General features: G+C 58.6%; 1 protein-coding gene across 4 annotated transcripts in view; it reads left to right on the top strand.

Annotated features, from left to right (window-relative positions):
- The window catches only part of TMCC2 (transmembrane and coiled-coil domain family 2), a 41,306-nt gene that overhangs the window by 7,579 nt on the left and 12,309 nt on the right, over positions 1-21,418 (top strand). For 2 of the 4 annotated variants that reach the window (XR_010308791.1, XM_064173476.1), the window contains exon 2: positions 3,608-4,126. Coding sequence is in view for 3 of the 4 variants with exons in the window: in XM_064173476.1 (XP_064029546.1) it covers positions 3,608-4,126 (519 nt within the window). In the remaining variant the exon portion in view is untranslated. Of the gene's footprint in view, positions 1-3,607; positions 4,127-10,068; positions 10,393-20,928; positions 21,250-21,418 lie in introns of those variants that run through there. The other 2 variants (XM_064173477.1, XM_064173478.1) reach the window with 2 other exon arrangements.

Below are 21,418 nucleotides of genomic sequence, written 5' to 3' on the forward strand. Positions count from 1 at the left end.
TGGGGAGGAATGGGTTTGAAGTGGCAGAGGGGAGACTGAAAGTGGATGTTAGGAAGAAGTTGTTTCCAATGAGGGTGATGAGAGACTGGCACAGGTTGAGGGTGGTGAGACACTGGCACAGGTTGCCCAGGGAGGCTGTGGAGCACAGAAGCACCCAATGTGATCAAAGATCATATTCTGTACTTCTGTGCTCCACATCCTCCCTGGAGATGTTCAGTGCCAGGTTGGATGAGACCTTGAGCAACCTGTTCTAGTGGGAGGTGTCCCTGCCTGTGGCAGGGAGGTTGGAACTTGCTGAGCTTTGAGGTCCCTTCCAACCTAAACCATTCTCTGCTCCTATGCTCAGTGCTTTTCTGAAAGACAAGGCTTTGACCAAGTGTCCACTGGAGCTGTGAGCAGCTCCCAGCTCTGTGGCCACTTCAAACTGGTTTTCAAGCATCAGTTAATAGCAGTTACATGAACCAGCATCCCTTGGGAGAATCCCAGTGGCAGGAAATCAGAGCCCCTCAACGTCAGCAGGGTCAGGGCTGGCGTCCTTGGAGGTGCTGTGCTCAGCTCAACTCCAAAACCAAGCCAGGGAGCAGTAGGGCACACTCCTGCCCTGTCATCTGCTGGGTTCCTGGTAGCTGAGGCTGCTTTGAGAGGCAAAAGGACCTTCTGATGTCCCAAGATAGCTTCCTTGCTGCCTAGGAGCCACAATGGGCCAGGAGTTTGGGGTCTGCCAAGCCATTTGCAGATGCTGGAAGTCAGAGACTCATGGAATCACAGAATGGTTTGGGTTGGAAGGGATCTTAAAGATCATCCAGTTCCAACCCCCCTGCTATGGGCAGGAACACCTCCCACTGGAGCACATTGCTCCAAGCCCCATCCAACTTGGTCTTGAACACTTCCAGGGAAAAAAATCATGGAATCATAGAATTTCAGGGGCTGGAAAGGACCTTGAAAGCTCATCTGGTCCAGTCCCCCCTGCCAGAGCAGCATCACCCAGAGCAGATCACACAGGAACACATCCAAGTGGGTTTTGAATATCTCCAGAGAGGGAGACTCCACAGCCCCCCTGGGCAGCCTGTGCCAGGGCTCTGCCACCCTCACAGGGAAAAAAGCTCTTCCTCAGGTTCCCATGGAACCTCCTGTGCCTCAACTTCCACCCATTGTCCCTTGTCCTGCCACTGAACATCACCAAGAAGAGGCTGGCTCCATCCTCCTGGCACTCAGGACATCCACAACTTCTCTGAGCAACCTGTTCCAGTGTCTCATCACCTTCATGAGGAAGAGTTTCTGCCTGACATTTCATCCAAACCCAGCTTCTTCCAGTTTGAAGCTGTTACTCCTCATCCTCTCACTGCAAGCCCTTGTACAAAGTCCCTCCCCGGGGACTTGTCACTGCCCATGCCACTATGTCCCCTGTTCAAACACACAGAGGGGACTGAAGAGGGCACCCAGCCAAAATCTGCTGTGGATGCAAATCTGGGTGTTGCAGTGGCTGGAGGGAAAGCCCTGCAGGCTGCCCTGGCCGTAATCAAGGGCAGGATCTGTTCCACCATACATATTGCATGACTTCTTGGCCATGCCAGCAGCCACCCTGAGTCCCAGGAGCCAGCACTAGGACTGTGTGCTCTGTGGGAACCTGAGCCTCAGCCCCCCTGGGAGAGCAATACCCAGGGGTACCCAGGGGAGCAGTGTGCCCCCATGGCCTGCTGGAAACCAGTTGCTTCCCAGCTGGGACTGGATTTGGTGGCACTGGGCCATGAGCTGCGGTTTCATCCCCTGTAAGTGAGGTCAGCCTGGTCCATGCTGCCCTCAGAGGCCATGGAAAACCAGCCTGGGAAAAGCCCTCCCTGATCTAATCCTTCCTGGAGCATGTTTTGAGGAGCAGGTGGCTCCTGGCAGCATGTCAGTGGCCAAGGATCCAAGGCTGGGAGTAGCCCTGGGGCTCTTCTAGCTAAGGAAAAGGCTGCCCACAGGCTTGGGGCTCTGTGCATGTGGCACTGGCTACAGCAGGCACTGGCTACAGCAGGCACCTACCTCCCTCCACGGCTCCTCAGGCTCTTCCTGCTCCTCTGGCTGCAGTCAGTGCTCATCAAAGACCTCCCAGCTGTTGGAGCTGCATGCCTGAGCCATCCTGAGCTGCAATGCCCAGCCCTGTGTGCCATCAAATGGCCACTAATGTTTGATGCTCTTCTGTGGGCGTGAAGTGCAGGGCTGGCACCAAGGCTTGTTCCTTTTCACAGATCTCTTTGGGCTGATGTGGGGTCCCCAAAGTCCTCCAGAAGCTCTTTAATCCCTTGGGTCAGTGATAGTGTGGGCACCATCCATCAGAGCTCTGTGTGCCCAAGCAGGGTGATGCCATTTGGACACAAGGAGGAAGTTCTTCACAGTGAGGGTAGTGAAATGCAGGAACAGGTTGCCCAGAGAGGTGGTGGAAGCTCCATCCCTGGAGACACTCAAGGTCAAACTTGATGTGGCCCTGAGCAGCCTGATCTAGTCAGAGATGTCCCTGCTGACAGGGACAAGGAGACCTTTCCAAGCCCATGAATTCTGTGGTTCTGTGACCTCTTGCTGACAGCACCAGGGGCTCTTTTCTCTCTTCTCCAGTTTTGGGCTCTCTTTCAAGAGAGACAGGGACCTGCTGGGAAGAGTCCAGCAGACAGCCACAAGGATCAGAGAATCATAGAAGCAAGCAGGTTGGAAGAGAGCTCCAAGCTCAGCCAGCCCAACCTAGCACCCAGCCCTGCCCAACCAACCACACCATGGCACTAAGTGCCCCAGCCAGGCTTGGCTGCAACACCTCCAGCCACAGCCACTCCACCACCTCCCTGGGCAAACCCATTCCAGTGCCAATCACTCTCTCTGACAACAACTTCCTCCTCACATCCAGCCTAGACCTGCCCTGGCACAGCTTCAGGCTGTGTCCCCTTGTTCTGTTGCTGGCTGCCTGGCAGCAGAGCCCAACCCCACCTGGCTACAGCCTCCCTGCAGGCAGCTGCAGGCAGCAATCAGCTCTGCCCTGAGCCTCCTCTGCTGCAGGCTGCACCCCCCCAGCTCCCTCAGCCTCTCCTCACAGGGCTGTGCTCCAGGCCCCTCCCCAGCCTTGCTGCCCTTCTCCAAACACCTTCCAGCACCTCAACATCTCTCTGCAATTCAGGAGCCCAGAACTGGACACAGCACTGCAGGGGTGGCCTGAGCAGTGCTGAGCACAGGGGCAGAAGAATCTCCCTTGTTCTGCTGCCCACACTGCTCCTGAGCCAGCCCAGGATGCCATTGGCTCTGCTGCCCACCTGGGCACACTGCTGCCTCCTCTTCTTCATGGAAAGAGTGATTGGCACTGGAATGGGCTGCCCAGGGAGGTGGTGGAGCCCCCATCCCTGGAGGTGTTTAAAAGGAGGCTGCACGAGGCACTTAGTGCCACCTGTGACTCTCTGAGAGCTTCTGGACTCTCCTCCTCAGGACACTTCCCAAACCCACCTGGATGCCTTCCTGCATGGACCCCTCCTGGTGATCCTGCTTTGGCTGGGGGTGTGTGCTTCTATGTGGGGTGGGGGGGGACTGCACTGGATGATCTCTGGAGGTCCCTTCCCACCTCCGAAGCTGTTCGATTCTCCCGCAGAAAATCCAGCAGCTGTCCGAGGGTTCCATGTTCGGCCACGGCCTCAAGCATCTGTTCCACAGCCGCCGGCGGTCGCGGGAGAGGGAGCAGCAGAGCTCGCAGGACTCGCTGCCGCCGCCGCCGCCGCCGCACCACGGCGCCTCCGACCACGACTCCCCCGACGAGAAGGAGAGGTCCCCGGAGATGCACCGAGTCTCCTACGCCGTGTCCTTGCACGACCTCCCCGCTCGCCCCACAGCCTTCAACCGGGTGCTGCAGCAGATCCGCTCCCGGCCGTCCATCAAGCGCGGCACCAGCCTGCACAGCGGCAGCCGTCGGGCCAAGAGCGGCTCCCTGGAGCCCCAGAAGGGAAGCCCCCACCTCATCCGTAAGGCCCCCCAGGACAGCAGCCTCACGGCCATCCTGCATCAGCACCAGGGGCGCCCCAGGTCCTCCTCCACCACCGACACTGCCATCCTGCTGGCCGAGAGCGGAGCTGTCTACCTGCTCACCGAGGACACCGAGGGCCTGGCCGAGAAGGTAGGAGCTGCTGAGCTGCGGGGACAGCGCTGGGGGAGAGGGGCAGGGCTGGGCGTGGAGCACCTCGAAATGAGGGATGGAGGAGACCGTCCCTTGAGGCAGCGCTGGTGGCACTGGGTGTGCAGGGTGGTGGGCAGCTGCTGGGGGTGGTGCTCCTCTTGGGTGGGGTCTGGAGGATGGTTACAGCTGCTGGGGGTGGTGCTCCTCTCGTGGAGTGGGGGCTGCAGGGTGGTGGGCAGCTGCTGGGGGTGGTGCTCCTCTCGTGGAGTGGGGGCTGCAGGGTGGTGAGCAGCTGCTGGGGCTGGTGCTCCTCTTGTGTGGGGTCTGGAGGATGATGACAGCTGTTGGGGTTGGTGCTCCTCTTGTGTGGGGTCTGGAGGATGGTGACAGCTGCTGGGGTTGATGCTCCTCTTGTGTGGGGTCTGGAGGATGGTGACAGCTGTTGGGGTTGGTGCTTCTCTCATGGAGTGGGGTATGCAGGATGGTGACAGCTGCTGGGGTTGGTGCTTCTCTTATGGAGTGGGGGCTGCAGGGTGGTGAGAGCTGCTGGGGTTGATGCTCCTCTTGTGTGAGGTCTGGAGGATGGTTACAGCTGCTGGGGTTGATGCTTCTCTTGTGGTGTGGGATCTGCAGGATGGTGACAGCTGCTGGGGTTGATGCTCCTCTTGTGTGGGGTCTGGAGGATGGTGACAGCTGCTGGGATTGGTGCTTCTCTTGTGGAGTGAGGTCTGCAGGATGGTGACAGCTGCTGGGGTTGGTACTTCTCTCATGGAATGGGACCTTTGAACAGCTTCTGGGGTTGATGCTCTTCTCATGGAGTGGGGGAAGCTCCTCTCATGAAGTGGGATCTGCAGGATGGTGAACAGCTGCTGGGGTTGATGCTCCTCTCATGGAGTGGGGGAAGATCCTCTCATGAAGTGGGATCTGCAGGATGGTGAACAGCTGCTGGGGTTGATGCTCCTCTTGTAGAGTGGTGAAGCAGGGATTCAGAGGGGGATTTGAGTGAAACAGGAAGGGATGTGGCAAGAGCTCTGTGACAGTGAGGTGGGACCTCCAGCACAGGGTCTGGGGGGGTCCCAGGCTGGATGTCCATAAGGTTTATTCTCCATTTCTACTCTGCCCTGCTGAGGCCTCATCTGGAGAGTTGTGCCCAGGTCTGAGCTCCCCAATTCAAGAGAGACAGGGAACTACTGGAGAGAGTCCACAGGAGGCTATGAGGATGATTAAGGGACTGGAACATCTCTGTGAAGAACCTTGGGGCTGTTGAGCCTGCAGAAGAGCAGCCCCAGAGGGGATCTGAGCAATGCTCAGCAAGAGCTAAAGGCTGGGGGGCAAGAGGATGGAACCAGACTCTTGTCAGCGGTGCCCAGTGACAGGACAAGGGGCAATGGGCACAAACTGGAACCCAGGAGGTTCCATCTGAACTTAAGAAACTTGTTTGGTGTGAGGATGCTGGAACCCTGGAGCAGGCTGACCAGAGAGGTTGTGGAGTCTCCTTCTCTACAGAGCTTCCAACCCTCCCTGGCCATTGTGCTCCTGGGCAAGCTGCTGTGGGTGCCCTGACTGAGCAAGAGAGGTTGGACAGGATGATCTCCAGAGATCCCTTCCAACCTCCACCATGCTGGGACTCTGTTTGACCAGACAGCTACCAATTGGTCCCACCCAGAGTGACTTTCCAAGCCCTCTGAGCAGGGCTGCAGCAGAGGATGATGTTTTCATCTAGCATTTAGCCCAGTTAATGATGATCGAGCTGAGATGCCCCTGGCAGCACGGCTCAGGGAGAGCACTGGGAGCTGCTCCAGGTGCTGGGGGGGATGTCTCTGTGTCACCTCTTCCCCTTGGCCTTTGGAGCTTGGGGGCTGTGGTGCTCTGAAACCACTTTCTGCAGCCCTGAGGGCTGGAAGCATCCTCTTGGTTTGGGGGGGGGGGGGGGGGTTATTCCTTAATTTACCTGAAAATAGCAGCAGTGAATTATCAGAGTGGGGGAGCTCAGGGTGGGGAAGTGACCAAGCAGGCTCCAACACCTCCACAGGGGTCTTCAGGTGGTGGCATATTGGCTTTTCCAGAAATGACTGTATCATAAGGTGGCAGTGGCTGGGCACAGCTGCCAGGGTGAGATAGCAGTGGAGGTGTCAGGTCCAGCACTCTCTCCAAGCAGTGGGACTGTGGCTGATGCTTCCCACGTCCTCCCTCCCAACTCCAGCTCAGTCTCTCCCTTCTCCTTGGCACTGAGTCTCTGGGAGGGAAATCTGACCTGGGAACTTGTGTTGCCCTCTGAGCTCATGGAAAGAGGAGCAACCAGATCCTTTTTCTTTCTGGTTTCACTTTGGCTCTTTCAGCGAGTGCTGAACTGCAGCTGACGCTCACAGCTTGCAGTGGGTGCCAGCACTGCTCCCCTGCCACGGCTGGGCAGGGATGGGGCCAACCCCAGGACGTGGGAATCTGGTCCCAGAGGACAGACACATTGTTGTGTTCACAAGATAAAGCTGCCCAGGTCCTCTTCTTCCCCCTTCAGTGTTCAAATCAGGGCGCTCCAACTCTTCCTAAGCAGTCCTACTGCACCCCACCAGCTTGCTACCCCCAAAGCAAGTGTCCCAGCAGGGCCAGGAGCCATTCAGGGGGTTGATTTGAACATCTGCAGCCAAAATTCCTCCCATCTGGCCTATGGCATTGGCCTTGCAAGGAGCCTGATCCTGCTGAGCTCTTGATGGAGGGAGGGGGGGGGGGGGTTACAGCCAGCACTTTGAGCTGGAGTGGTTTGCACTGGCACAAGAAGCAGGACAGGTCCTGGAGCAGCACCAAGAGCCCAGGTAGGGGATGAATAATTAACTGCATATGACACAAAGACTAATAAGAAGAGAGATGATACTGAGGCCTTTGTGAGGCAGTGGAAATAATAAACCTATTTAGAGAAACAGGAGCTATGTGATCTGCTCCTGCAGTATTCTTTTCCCCTGGCCCTCAGCAAACCAACCTCCTGCCCTCACCAAACCAACCTCCTGCCCTCACCATACCCAGCCTGCTGCCCTCACCATACCCAGCCTGCTGCCCAAACCAAACCAGCCTGCTGCCCAAACCAAACCCAGCCTGCTGCCCTCACCATACCCAGCCTGCTGCCCAAACCAAAGCAGCCTGCTGCCCTCACCATACCCAGCCTGCTGCCCAAACCAAACCAGCCTGCTGCCCTCACCATACCCAGCCTGCTGCCCAAACCAAACCAGCCTGCTGCCCTCACCATACCCAGCCTGCTGCCCAAACCAAACCAGCCTGCTGCCCAAACCAAACCCAGCCTGCTGCCCTCACCATACCCAGCCTGCTGCCCTCACCAAACCAGCCTGCTGCCCAAACCAAACCCAGCCTGCTGCCCTCACCAAACCAGCCTGCTGCCTTCACCAAACCAGCCTCCTGCCCTCACCAAACCCAGCCTGCTGCCCTCACCATACCCAGCCTGCTACCCTCACCATACCCAGCCTGCTGCCCTCACCAAACCCAGCCTGCTGCCCTCACCATACCCATCCTGCTACCCTCACCATACCCAGCCTGCTGCTCTCACCATACCCAGCCTGCTGCCCAAACCAAACCAGCCTGCTGCCCTCACCATACCCAGCCTGCTGCCCTCACCATACCCAGCCTGCTACCCTCACCATACCCAGCCTGCTGCTCTCACCATACCCAGCCTGCTGCCCAAACCAAACCAGCCTGCTGCCCTCACCATACCCAGCCTGCTGCCCTCACCATACCCAGCCTGCCGCCCTCACCATACCCAGCCTGCTGCCCAAACCAAACCAGCCTGCTGCCCTCACCATACCCAGCCTGCTGCCATCACCAACCTGGTGATTTGCCCTCAGCAAACCAGCTGCATGCTTCAGTGCATGGCAGGAGCAGCTGTCCTGGTGGGCTTCCAGCACACCCAGCACACTTTGGCCAGACCCCAGCAGCCTCTTCACATCACCTCTGCCTTCCCTTGCTGGGCCAGACCCCAGCAGCCTCTTCACATCACCTCTGCCTTCTCCTGCTGGGCCAGACCCCAGCAGTCCCTTCACATCACCTCTGCCTTCTCCTGCTGGGCTCAGACACCTCCTCCCCATTTCACCCTCGGTTTAGAAGGCACCACCCCAGAGGTGCAAAGGCCTCCTGGGAAAGAGGCATTTTCCCCAGGAATAATAATTCCTGCAGAGTTTTCCATCTGTTGTGCAAAGGGCTGAGCACTGCCTGGATCCATCCCTCCTGGGATTGCTCAGCCTCAGCAAAGGCTTTCTGAACACCTATCGAGTCTGCCTTGCCCTTTTTGCTTTCCCTTTTTGCTTTTCCCTTTTGGTTTCTTTTTTGGCTTTCCCTTTTTTGCCCTTATCCACTTTGAGTTCCTTGCCCTTCCCTACCTTCATCCACACTAGTTCCTGGCCCTTCCCTACCTTCATCCACACTAGTTCCTGGCCCTTCCCTATCTTCATCCCTTCCAGTTCCTTGTCCTTTCCTACCTTCATCCATGCCAGTTCCTGGCCCTTCCCTACCTTCATCCACGCCAGTTCCTTGTCCTTCCCTCACCCACACCAGTTCTTGGCCCTTCCCTACCTTCATCCATGCCAGTTCTTGGCCCTTCTCTACCTTCACCCACACCAGTTCCTTGTCTTTCCTCACCTTCATCTATGCCAGTTCCTTGCCTTTCCCTACCTTCACCCACACCAGTTCCTTACCCTTCCCTCTCTTCACCCACACCAGTTCCTGGCCCTTCCCTACCTTCATCCACACCAGTTCCTTTCCCTTCCTTCACCTGCACCACTTCCTTGCCCTTCCTTTCTTTTATCCACACCAGTTCCTTTCCCTTCCCTACCTTCACTTTGCAAGATCACAGATGTTAGTGGTTGGAAGGGACCTCCCTAGGTCACCAAGTCCAACCCCCCCTGCCAGAGCAGGACTATGGAATCTAGAGCACAGATTTGCCCCAGTTGCTTGCCCTGCAGTGCCCACTGGCAGTGGGCCACCCTCCTGGGGCCAGGCACACATGGTTTCTACACACACACACACACTCTGAGCATCCCCAGGAAGCAAATGCCAGGGTGCTGTGGTGGGAAGAAGCAGATCATAGAATCATAGAATCAAGCAGGTTGGAAGAGACCTCCAAGATCATCATTGTTTAGCCTGGAGAAGAGGAGGCTCAGGGGAGACCTTATTGCTGCCTACAACTACCTGAGGGGTGGTTGTGGCCAGGGGGAGGTTGCTCTCTTCTCTCAGGTGGCCAGCACCAGAACGAGAGGACACAGCCTCAGGCTGTGCCAGGGGAGATTTAGGCTGGAGGTGAGGAGAAAGTTCTTCCCTGAGAGAGTCATTGGGCACTGGAATGGGCTGCCCGGGGAGGTGGTGGAGTCGCCGTCCCTGGAGCTGTTCAAGGCAGGACTGGACGTGGCACTTGGTGCCATGGTCTGGCCTTGAGCTCTGTGCTAAAGGGTTGGACTTGATGATCTGTGAGGTCTCTTCCAACCTTGGTGATGCTGTGACACTGTGATCCAGTCCAACCTAGCACCCAGCCCTATCCAGTCAACCAGACCATGGCACCAGGAGGACTAGAGGAGGCAGGCAGGGCTATGGCCCAGTTTGGGCACCAGTCTGGCTGGGGGCTCTGCCAGCCCCTCCACACCACAGTATGGTTTGGCTTGAAGGGACCTTCGAGATCATCCAACTCCAACCCCCTGCCCTGGGCAGGGACACCTCCCACTAGAGCAGGTTGCCTCTCACCCAACCTGTCCTTAAAACGCCTCTGGGGAGGGGGCACCCCCAGCCTGCCCTGGGCAGCCTGTCCCACTGCCTCCCCACCTGTCTCGTCTCACACAAGCCGCAGCTGGCACGCAGGCAGGGTGGCACATGTGACAGCAGCGGTGGCAGCGGCAGGGGGAGGCAGCAGGCAGGGACCGTGCGTGGCGCTGGCACCGTGCTGGAGAGCGTTGCCCTGAGCTCGCTAATCTGCCGCTGGTGACCCGCCAGCGCCGGCCCGGGGGCGGGCACACGGGCATTACCCGGGCACTGCCAGCTGCCGCGGCCAGCGGGGGCCCAGCGCCGCCGGCTTGAGGGGTCACCCACGGACCCTGAAGCCCCGGGACAAGTGGGGTCACCGAGTGCCAGTGCTGGCGGGGCAGAGCATCCCGGGGGGATCCTCGTCCCCTCCCGTGGGCTGGCCAGAGCTGGACCGGAGCGGCCGCGGGGTTTTGTGCCTGGTGCTGCCGGGGAGCTGCGCCGATGCGTGCGGGGACTGCGGCATGGTCCACGTCCAGGTGAGCCTCTGCTGGGGCAGGGGGGGGACACCCCCTTAAAGCCCCCCGAAACCCCAGGCGGGCGGGAGGGAGCTCGCACCGGCGGGCTGCAGGGGCACTGCTGGCCGCTAGAGGGCAGCCTTACCGCGCCGGCGTGCGACGCGGGCTCGCCCTGCCCCTGCCTGCCTGTCCGTCCGTCCGGCTGCCGTGCCCCTGCCTGCCTGCCTGTCCGTCCGTCCGTCCGTCCGTCCGTCCGTCCGGCTGCCGTGCCCCTGCCTGCCTGCCTGTCCGTCCGTCCGTCCGTCCGTCCGTCCGTCCGGCTGCCGTGCCCCTGCCTGCCTGCCTGTCCGTCCGTCCGTCCGGCTGCGGTGCCCCTGCCTGCCTGTCCGTCCGTCCGGCTGCGGTGCCCCTGCCTGCCTGTCCGTCCGTCCGTCCGGCTGCCGTGCCCCTGCCTGCCTGTCCGTCCGTCCGGCTGCCGTGCCCCTGCCTGCCTGTCCGTCCGTCCGTCCGTCCGTCCGGCTGCGGTGCCCCTGCCTGCCTGTCCGTCCGTCCCCTGCCTGCGGTGCCCCTGCCTGTCCGTCCGTCCGTCCGGCTGCCGTGCCCCTGCCTGTCCGTCCGTCCGTCCGGCTGCGGTGCCCCTGCCTGCCTGTCCGTCCGTCCCCTGCCTGCGGTGCCCCTGCCTGGCCGGCCGGCCGGCTGGCGGGGACCCTGTCCGTCCGTCTGTCTGCGTCAGTCCAGCTGCGGTGCCCCTCCCTGTCTGTCCGGCTTGCCGTGCCCCTGTCTGTCTGTCCATCTGTGTTAGTCCGGCTGGCAGTGCCCCTGTCTGTCCAGCTGGCGGTGCCCCTGTCTGTCCGTCCATGTCGGTCTGGCTGCTGGTGCTCCTGTCTGTCTGTCCGGCTGGCAGTGCCCCTCTCTGTCTGTCCATGCCCATCCGGCTGTCTGCCTGTCCGTCTCTGTGTCTGTCCCACTGTCTGTCCGTCTGTCCCAGCATCTGTGCCTGTCTGTGCCCACCCAGCTTCTCCCCAGCATCCCTCCAGGAGCCCCTCACAAGTGTCACGAGTGCAGTGTGCACTGTGCCCCTGTGTGGACCCATGGAGCAGGGGTGCAAAGGGTCAGAACCTGCCTGGGCTCTTCCTGCTCCTCTGCTCTCAGTGTCCCTTGGCAAGTGACAGCACCAGCTGCCTGCTGGCCCCACGCCTCCCCTGCAGCCACCTTCCCCTGCCCCCTGGCACAGATGCCTCTCCCATGAGACACATGAGAGGAATGAGGGGAGCAGAGGGACTCTGCCACCTCGCAGCTTTAAGCTTGCACCTCCTGGTGGGCTCATAGCCCATGTGTGCTGTTTCCCTGCTCCTTGCCTCATAGTCTGTGCAGGAGGTGACCCAGGCCATTCTGCAGCTCTGCCTTGCAGGGTGGGGACTTGTGCCTATAGTCCCATCCCCACCATCCTGCTGCTCCCAACACAGGGCAGGATTCATCATGCTAAATTTAGCTGCTGGCTGGGTCAGTGACTATGTCAGGGCCTGAGGGATTACAGGGAGTGAGAAACCAGCAGTTTCTGAGCACCCATCCCAGGGCTGCTGTGGCCTGTGGGCATGGAGGGCTTTGGGTGAGTGGTGGCCAGGAGGCTGCAGGACAGCTCTGAGCAATCTGAGCATCCATCCCAGCCTGTGGGCAAGGAGGGCTTTGGGTGAGTGGTGGCCAGGAGGCTGCAGGACAGCTCAGCCCTTTGGGACCACCAGGCAAAGTTCACCTCCCCTGCCCAGGCATCTGCCTTCTTTTTTGGGCTGTGGCATGTCCAGCTTGGCCCTGACTCCCTCTGGCCCCACTGGCCCCTTTGGTTTCAGGGTGGGGGATGTGGTGTCTCATCTGCTGTGGTGTCTCATCTGCTGTGGCTCCAGTTAAGCCAGAACTAGTCTTAGTTGACAGCCAGGACAGGGATGGGGATAGAGACTCTGTGACTCTCTGGATCCAGTGTGGCCCCTTGGCATGCTGAGCAGCCCCAGCCCTGCTCCAGCTTGGAGGGGAGATGCTCTGGGGACTTGCTGGTAGGAAGGCAGATTTGCTCCATGGTGCTTACTGAGTGTCCTTCCTCCCTGCAGTGGGTGAGGATGTGGGGGTGGCAGGGGAGGTCAGCTGGGCACACTGGAGTGGCTCAGCTGGTGGGATGCTGGTGATGCTTGGCTGCCTCTAAAACTCCCTTGAAGTGGGAGCTGTAGTGCTTGTGGAGCTGGGGCTGGGGGTCCTAAAACCAGAAGCTGCTGAGCTGCTTTCTGGAGGTGCTGAGCTAGGGGGCCACAGGACCTTCACATCTCACTGCTTTTGGTTGTTGTCCCCACATCTACCCCAAGCAGGAGATGCCCAGGCAGGGAATTCCCAGAGTTTTCCTTTGCTCCCTATCTCATTTTCCCCAGCTGGGAACCAGAGGCAACACTTCCATGCTTCTGCTGAAGTCTCTAGCAGCTCCTTAGGAGGATTTGCTGATGGAGGCAGAGCAGGTCTTGCCCTCCCACCCAAACTCCAAACAAGTTCTGGTGGTCAGACCCTAGAGGAAGGAGCTAAATTGTGCCAGCAGTGCTGGAGGAAGTGATCAGGGAGAGGACTGGTGTAAAGCTGCCCTCCCTGCAGCCCCGTGGCTGGGCAGCCCCTTGCCCTCTGTGTGCACCACAGACCACAGTGTGAAAACCACAGACTCCAGTCTTACAGCTGTCTGCATTTGCTACACCCTTCTCTAAGGCCATCCTAACCTTCCACTTGAGCTCAGCACTTCCTGAGCCCTCTCCTGCCCATGGCTGGACAACAACTGCCCCACAGTCACACAGCTCTATCAAATCACTGCATGCAATATGCAGTTTGGGGGCGAGGTGGGGGGAAATGCTGTCCTTGGCTGCAAACTGAGCACCCACCTGGCATCGCAGAAGTGGAGATGTGAGAGCCTCGGTGCCCAGGTCAGTTCCCACCTCTCTGCCTCCATCTCCTGGTGCGAGTGGTGGGGGGGGGGGGGGGGGGAAGTCGTTCCCTGGCTCCCATCGGGATGGTGCTTTTGAGGAGCGCTATGGGAAGAGGCAAGATAATAGCTGTGAAGACAAAGGCAGCCGAGATTGCTGCTTAATTAAGGCAGGAGGAGAAGAATGTCAGGCTCTCACACTGATTCACCCCCCCAGCAGAAGACACCGTGTTCCTCAGCCTTCGCTGACATATGGCTGTTGTTGCCAGCCCACCAGCAGCTCCCGTTCCCTGCAGGCAGTCGAGCTGGGTCGAGTGAAAGCCTGAGGGACCTGCTAGGGCCTTTTTAAACCTGGGAAAGAGAAGGCTGAGGGGAGAGCTGATCAATGCTGATGTAATACTTAAAGGGTGGGTGGCAGGAATCACAAAATCACAGAATTAACCAGGTTGGAAAAGACTTTTGAGATCACTGAGTCCAATCTATCACCTAACACCTTTTGATCAACTAAACCATGGCACTGAGTGCCTCATGCAGCCTCTTCTTAAACACCTCAAGGGATGGGGACTTCATCACCTCCCTGGGCAGCCCATTCCAATGCCAATCACTCTTGCTGTGAAGAGCTTCCTAACATCCAGCCTGAACCTGCCCTGGCACAGCTTGAGGCTGTGTCCTCATAGAATGAAGCAGGTTGGAAGAGAGCTCCAAGCTCAGCCAGCCCAACCTAGCACCCAGCCCTGCCCAACCAACCACACCATGGCACTAAGTGCCCCAGCCAGGCTTGGCTGCAACACCTCCAGCCACAGCCACTCCACCACCTCCCTGGGCAGCCCACTCCAGTGCCAATCACTCTCTCTGACAACAACTTCCTAACAACATCCAGCCTAGACCTGCCCTGGCACAGCTTGAGCCTCTGTCCCCTTCTTCTGTCTCTGGCTGCCTGGCAGCAGAGCCCAACCCCACCTGGCTACAGCCTCCCTGCAGGCAGCTGCAGGCAGCAATGAGCTCTGCCCTGAGCCTCCTCTGCTGCAGGCTGCACCCCCCCAGCTCCCTCAGCCTCTCCTCACAGGGCTCTGCTCCAGGCCCCTCCCCAGCCTTGCTGCCCTTCTCCAAACACCTTCCAGCACCAGGATGGGCCCAGGCTTTTATCAGTGGTGCCCAGGGACAGGCAAAAACTTGAACATAAGAAATTCCATCTAAAGGTGAGGAGGAACTTGTTTATGTTGAGGGTGGTGGAGCACTGGAACAAGCTGCCCAGAGAGGTTGTGGAGTCTCCATCTCTGCAGTCATTCAAAACCTGCCTGAGTGCCATCCTGTGTAACCTGAAGGTGTTCAAGCAGTGTGAGCCCATGGCACTTTGGGACATGGTTTTATGGCCATGGTGGTCTTAAGTTGGACTCAATGATCTTAAAGGTCTCTTCCAACCAAACCAATTTGCCAGTTCTCTGCTTATAACCCAACCTGGGCAGCCCTGCTCTGGCAGAGAGGTTGGACTGGATGATCTCCAGAGGTCTCTTTCATTCTATGATGTGTGGGGTGGATGCCCAAGGCAGGATTTGAGTAGCAGAGGTTCACATTCATACCCTGATCTCTCCTCTTCAGGCAGGTGGTTGGGTTGTAGCTGAGAGCAGGATCTGGCTCCTGAGTCAGGATGAACAATGCAAGGTCCTGTCTTGTGCCTCTTCACCTTGCTGCAGCTGAGCTCAGCCTCTTCTGCCCTCCCCTTCAAACAAAAGCTGCCAAAAATCCACCCCCCAGCTGCCCAAGCTGGTGTGGAACCCCAGCTGCAGCGTGGGCTGGGTGTCCTGCTGGTGGCTTTAAGGCTGTGTCACCCAGCAAGTGAAGCAGCAGCACTGTTCTGGGAGCTCCCAAAGCTACTCCCTCCAGGGAGAACTGCTGGAACTTGTTCCAAGGGCTCTCCAAGTGCAGGCAGGGCCCTGAGTAGCTTCAGCCATGAGGAGTGGCCATCGAATCATCTCTGCAGAGGTAGCCCTCTTGGTGACCTGCAAGCCCAGGGCACATGGGACAGTCCCTGAAGGGGAGGATGTGGTGCCCCGTTAGGAAATGTTGGGATTCACAGGGTGTGGGCAGGCACTGAAGCACTGGAAGGCACTGGGAGACAGCCAGTTCAGGGCAGGCAGCAGGGATGGATCCCAGGATCTGCCTGTCTGCTCCCACACGACCACTTTCCTTCCACCCAGAGCCTCCCCAGTGCCCTTCTGCCTGTCCACACCCTCTGACTCTCAGCATTTCCTAATTGGACCCCCACAGCCTCCACTTTAGGGACTGTCCCTTGTGCCCTGAAGGGGGTGGTGGCACCATCCCAGCTCAGACTGGGGACCAGGGAAGCAGGGCAGCTCCTGTACTTGTTCCCTGCAGCACTCGAAGGCAGCTGGAAGGCAGCACTTGGTGGGGCTGTTTGTTCTCCCAGCACAGTCGGAGGAGCAGCTCCCAGCCTGTTCCTGCTCCACTTCCCCCCCCCCGCCATGGGCTCCCTCCCTGCTCACCAGCCTGTGCTGCTTGTTCTTGGCTGCTTCAAAGCCTCCTAGAGCCTCCTCTGCACACACACATCCTGCAGTCCTCTGGCTCTTCAACTCCTTCACCACAGCCATGACGGAGGGAGAGGATCTGGCTGCCTCCCGGAGCACCGGCAGGAGCGACCAGGGCACCCTCATGCCAGAGCCACATCCTCCTGACTCTTGTCCTGGGAAAAGGATATTGCTCTTAAATTCTCTGCTGGGTGTCTTTGTAAGTACTTCCTCTCTGCTCCCTCTCCTGCTGCTAGGCATAGGCAAGGCAAGGAGTAAGAGGTGAGGAGCAAGGTGGTAGCTGCAGGCGAAAGTCAGGCTGCTGCTGGGCTGTGTGGGTGCTGCTGGCAGGGGTTGAGGTCTCAGCCAAGAAGCTCTGGGCACCAAAAGCACCTGGGAAGGTGAGGCTGAGGAGCACTGAGCCTGCAGAGCTTTACCTGTATCAGCAGCCTGCTTCTTGGTCATCCATTGCAGCCTTCCCAGCCTGCTTGAGGATGCTCAGTGCAGCTCAGCTGCTCTTCCTCCTTTGTGGATTAGCACCTGTTTGGCTGAGATGCTTGGACTGGAAGTCTGTGAGCATTCAGGGCCAGATTCTGCACCACTCAGCACCGGCACACACTGAGCATGCTGTGATTTTGTCTCTATCCAGGGAATTCCTTTGCCTGGGAGCTGGGATTGATTTGCTTTTAAGTTACAGGCAGGCCTGAAGAGTGTAGCTGCTGCTTTCCCAAGCAGTGGATTAATTACCTCTAAAGCTGAGCTGGTGCTGAGAGTGAAGACAAGTCCACCACCAGCCTCCTTGGGGAGCCCCCACGTTCCCTGTGCTGGTGAGGGTTCTGCACTGCATGGAAGGGTGGCAGTGCCTTCAAGAGGGGAGATGCTGCACCACTGCTCCACCTTGCTCTGCTGGGGCATTACTAGGTGGCATTCTTGCTTCTGAAGTTATTTGCTAAGGCTACCCTTGTGCTGGGGAGCAGAGGGCAGGCTGCTTCCTACCCATGGAGAGGCTTTGAGGTCCCCAGGAAAGACAAGAATGCTCTCCAGGTCCTTGTTGTTGCAGCCTGCCTGCAATGCCTCATCCTGAGCATCCTGGTGTTCTTCAAATCTTCTTCTTCAGCCTCCTCTGGGTAAATCCATGCTCCTTTGTCTCTCCCAAAGGCCAGAGACAGCCCAGGAGGTCAGGCAGGGTTTGTGGGGGGCTGCCTGGAGCTGAGAAGAGCTCAGGAGGAACAATTAAGCACCGTCTGGGAGGACCAAGTGGCAGTGCAAAAGCAGGGCTAAGCCTAGGAGACAGATGGGCTTCAGGGCTGGCCCCAGCCCTTTAGGAGGGAAATGGAAAGCTGAGGTGGGAGCAGGGAGGGTGTTTTCCAGAAGGCCACATGCAGCTGGGGAGTTTTCCTGCCCTGCTGAGGTGACGGAAGAGCGATGGGAAGGGACCTCTGACTCCTGTGCTAAAAGGAGAAGTGATGCTATGGGAGATGTTAAACCAGAGATGAACTTCCCTCAGTGACCTGCCCACAGCCACCCACAGCCTGGGGCTGTGCCAGCCTGCAAAACCCACCCTTCCTGGGGCAGCTGGCTGGGATCAGAGGGACAGTGGAGGAGCAGCTCCTACCCACAGCAGCAAGGCGCTGACTGTGCTGCCAGCAGCAGTCCCCCACGGGCAGCATTTGGGTGGGGACCCCAGCATCAGTGTGGCACTAGGAGGAGAGCCTGCTCCTTCCTCACCCCTTCCCAGCATGGCTGAGCACCACATGGTAGGCACAGCTGGGTCCTGATCTAGAGTAGGGTGTCCCTGCCCATGGCAGGGGGGTTGGATCTAGATGATCCTTGTGGTCCCTTCTGACCCTGACTGATTCTCTGATGCTGTGCTTCTCTGATGCTGTGCTTCTCTGATGCTGTGCTTCTCTGATGCTGTGCTTCTCTGATGCTGTGATTCTCTGATGCTGTGATTCTATGTTTTGCTCCTGGTGGGTTTAACTTACTAAGGAATCTGCTCTTCTCTGTGCCCTTCGCTGTGGCTGGTGCCACAGCCCATGGGCAGTGCCTGCAGACAGTGGGTGAGCATGCAGGGAGGGGGCTCAGTGCTGGCACATGCAGAGGTTGCTCACACGAATGTGCAGCCAGATGGGTTGGGAAGGCTTTTGCCTGCAAGTTCCTGCCCTCCTGAGAGGACCGCCTGAGAAAGGAGGGAGCTGCTGAACGCTCTGGGTGTAGAAGCAACTCCCCTAGGGGTTACATGGGATGCTCAGGTGGGCACAGGGCTGTGCCATCCCCAGGTTGGGGTGTGGGGACCAGCTGGGTCCCTCCAGCTCTGCTTTCCTATCGCGGGGTCAGCAGCCAAGACTGGTTTTGGAAGGCAGCCCCGGTGAGCTGTGATCCATTCAGCCTGTCCCTTGCTCCCATAAACACCTGCCAGCCACAGTGGCATGGCTGGGGATAGCCTGGGCATTAGTGCCAGTGCCACAGCAGCAGGAACTTGGGTTAGACTGGGTCAAGGATTTTAGTTATTGGTTCTGAACCGTTCTTTGTTTGCTTCACATCACAGCTTGGGCCATGTCTGACAGCTCCAGCTCTGCCCTCTGCCTGCTTCTGGCACCCAGGAGTGCATGGGCATGCAAGCATAGGCACCAGTGCAGGTCCAACAGGATCTGTCAGTGCCAGGCTCAAGGATTCAAGGCAGGAAGCCCATGGCTGACACAAGGACAGCCCAAGAGATGATGGGAATGTCTCAGCTGTGGGAGCAGCATGGTCTTCTCCATTAAACATGCATCTAGGTCATGATCAGCTGCTTGGTCCAGCCTGCACCCTTCAGAACAGACTTGCTAAGCTGCTGCCTTGTTGCTTCTCTGTCAGCAGTAACTAAAGCAGAGAGCTGCAAATGAGCCTTTGCTCATTGATCCTGTTGTCTGCAGCTGCACAGCTGCTCCCTGCTCTGCAGCCACAGCTGGTTTGAGGTTTCAGCATCAGCCCAGGCATTTTGAGAGCTTTGGTTCAGCAGAGGGTAAGGCTGTGGGCTTGAACCCTGCTTCACTCAATCTCTCTTATCCAGCCCTGATCCTGCAGTGCTGGCCACATAAACCCTGCTCTGTGCAGCTCCCATGGAGCAGGCCTGAGTCCAACACACAAGCTGTGGGTCTCTTGGGTCTCCTTTCTCACCCAGGACTTCCACTTTGGTCTCTGACCACCTGGGAGGTGACTCTAGACTGCCTCCAACTGCTGCTCAGACATCCCATTTGATGTCTTTTTAGTTGCCCCTGAAGTCTCTGGTACCTGGTCACTTGAGTGGATGTTTCCCAAGCATGACATGTTCCCCCGTGGCAGAACTGGGTCAGTGCCACCTTCCCCAGCCTTCTCCACGCTGCAAGCAGGTTGGCAGCACTCCTCAAACCATCTGGACCAGGCTCCAACCCAGTGCAAGCATTTTTGTGCTGCCCTTCCCAGCTGCTGAACCCAGGCAGAACTAGCTCCAGTATGAGTAGTGCTGGCTGTGCACCATGGCTCAGCTGCTAAACCCAGGCAGAACTAGCTCCAGTATGGGTAGTGCTGGCTGTGCACCATGGCTCAGCTGCTAAACCCAGGCAGAACTAGCTCCAGTGTGAGTAGTGCTGGCTGTGCACCATGGCTCAGCTGCTGAACCCAGGCAGAACTAGCTGCAGAATGGGCAGTGCTGGCTGTGCACCATGGCTCAGCTGCTAAACCCAGGCAGAACTAGCTGCAGAATGGGCAGTGCTGGCTGTGCACCATGGCTCAGCTGCTGAACCCAGGCAGAACTAGCTGCAGAATGGGCAGTGCTGGCTGTGCACCATGGCTCAGCTGCTAAACCCAGGCAGAACTAGCTGCAGAATGGGCAGTGCTGGCTGTGCACCATGGCTCAGCTGCTAAACCCAGGCAGAACTAGCTCCAGTATGGGCAGTGCTGGCTGTGCACCATGGCTCAGCTGCTAAACCCAGGCAGAACTAGCTCCAGTATGGGCAGTGCTGGCTGTGCACCATGGCTCAGCTGCTAAACCCAGGCAGAACTAACTCCAGTATGGGCAGTGCTGGCTGTGCACCATGGCTCAGCTGCTAAACCCAAGCAGAACTAGCTCCAGTATGGGTAGTGCTGGCTGTGCACCATGGCTCAGCTGCTAAACCCAGGCAGAACTAGCTCCAGTATGGGTAGTGCTGGCTGTGCACCATGGCTCAGCTGCTAAACCCAGGCAGAACTAGCTCCAGTATGGGTAGTGCTGGCTGTGCACCATGGCTCAGCTGCTAAACCCAGGCAGAACTAGCTCCAGTATGGGCAGTGCTGGCTGTGCACCATGGCTCAGCTGCTAAACCCAGGCAGAACTAGCTCCAGTATGGGTAGTGCTGGCTGTGCACCATGGCTCAGCTGCTAAACCCAGGCAGAACTAGCTCCAGTATGGGCAGTGCTGGCTGTGCACCATGGCTCAGAGGTGCAGCATCGTGCCCAAAGCAAGCTCCATTTCCAGGGCACTCTCTGGTCCTGCCACGGGTGGCTGAGTCTCTGTGCTTAGCTCCCTCATCAGGCTTTCCCAGCTACGTGTTTGGTGCCTCTGGGTTTTTTTCCCCTCCGTGCTCTGGTCCTGCCAGGGATTTTGCTTTGTGCCTGCTTCCCTCAGCCTCTGCTGGGCTTTACGTCCTGCTACGTGACACAGCAGATGACAGCAGCCTGTGCCCAGCCTGTCCCGACCCTCCGCGTCAGGGCAGAGGCAGCGTATGGAGCTGGAGGCGTGCGAATCTCCCGCCACGGGGCCCTGCTTGGGGAGAGGGGGGGGGGTTGCATTTCAGCCCTGAAAGCTCCAGAGGCTGAAAGCTGTAAACAGCTCCTGCAGATCTCCTGAGTCTGCAATCCTGCTGCAGCCAGGCTCCAGCCCTGCGCCTTCGGCAGGGAGCACCCAGGGGGCACGGGGCCAGCCCTGATGGGGGACTGCTAGAGGGTTCAGCACCCCTTTCCCTCCTTCCTTCCCTCCTTCCTTCCTTCCCTCCCTCCTTCCTTCCTTCCCTCCCTCCTTCCCTCCTTCCTTCCCTCCTTCCCTCCTTCCCTCCTTCCTTCCCTCCTTCCCTCCTTCCTTCCCTCCTTCCCTCCTTCCTTCCTTCCCTCCTTCCTTCCTTCCTTCCTTCCTTCCTTCCTTCCTTCCTTCCTTCCTTCCTTCCTTCCTTCCTTCCTTCCTTCCTTCCTTCCTTCCTTCCTTCCTTCCTTCCTTCCTTCCTTCCTTCCCTCCCCACTGCTCCCCCAGAACTTAGCTGCCGTCAGCTGCCACTCTGCCCCTCGGCCAGGCACCCTGCCATGGCAGCCGGCGCTGCCCTCCCGGCGCTGCCAGGCTTGGGGACACCGCGGGGACACGGCCGAGCAGCCCGCACCGACTAGTCCTGGGGGACTCGAGCCCTGCCCGCAATGGAGGTAGGTCCTGGCAGATGTGTGGGTTAGGATAAGACTTGTGCTGGGGGCAGGATCAGATGGGCAGAAAGACTTTAGGGGGACTTTGGGTACCTGCGTCTCTGGCGCTCGCTGAATGAGTCCCACGGGCACGCTCCGTGCTGGCACAGCAGAGGTGGGTTGGGAAGCTCCT

Source organism: Pogoniulus pusillus, chromosome 39, assembly GCF_015220805.1.
Source record: "Pogoniulus pusillus isolate bPogPus1 chromosome 39, bPogPus1.pri, whole genome shotgun sequence".
In the NCBI taxonomy this organism is placed as follows: domain Eukaryota; kingdom Metazoa; phylum Chordata; class Aves; order Piciformes; family Lybiidae; genus Pogoniulus; species Pogoniulus pusillus.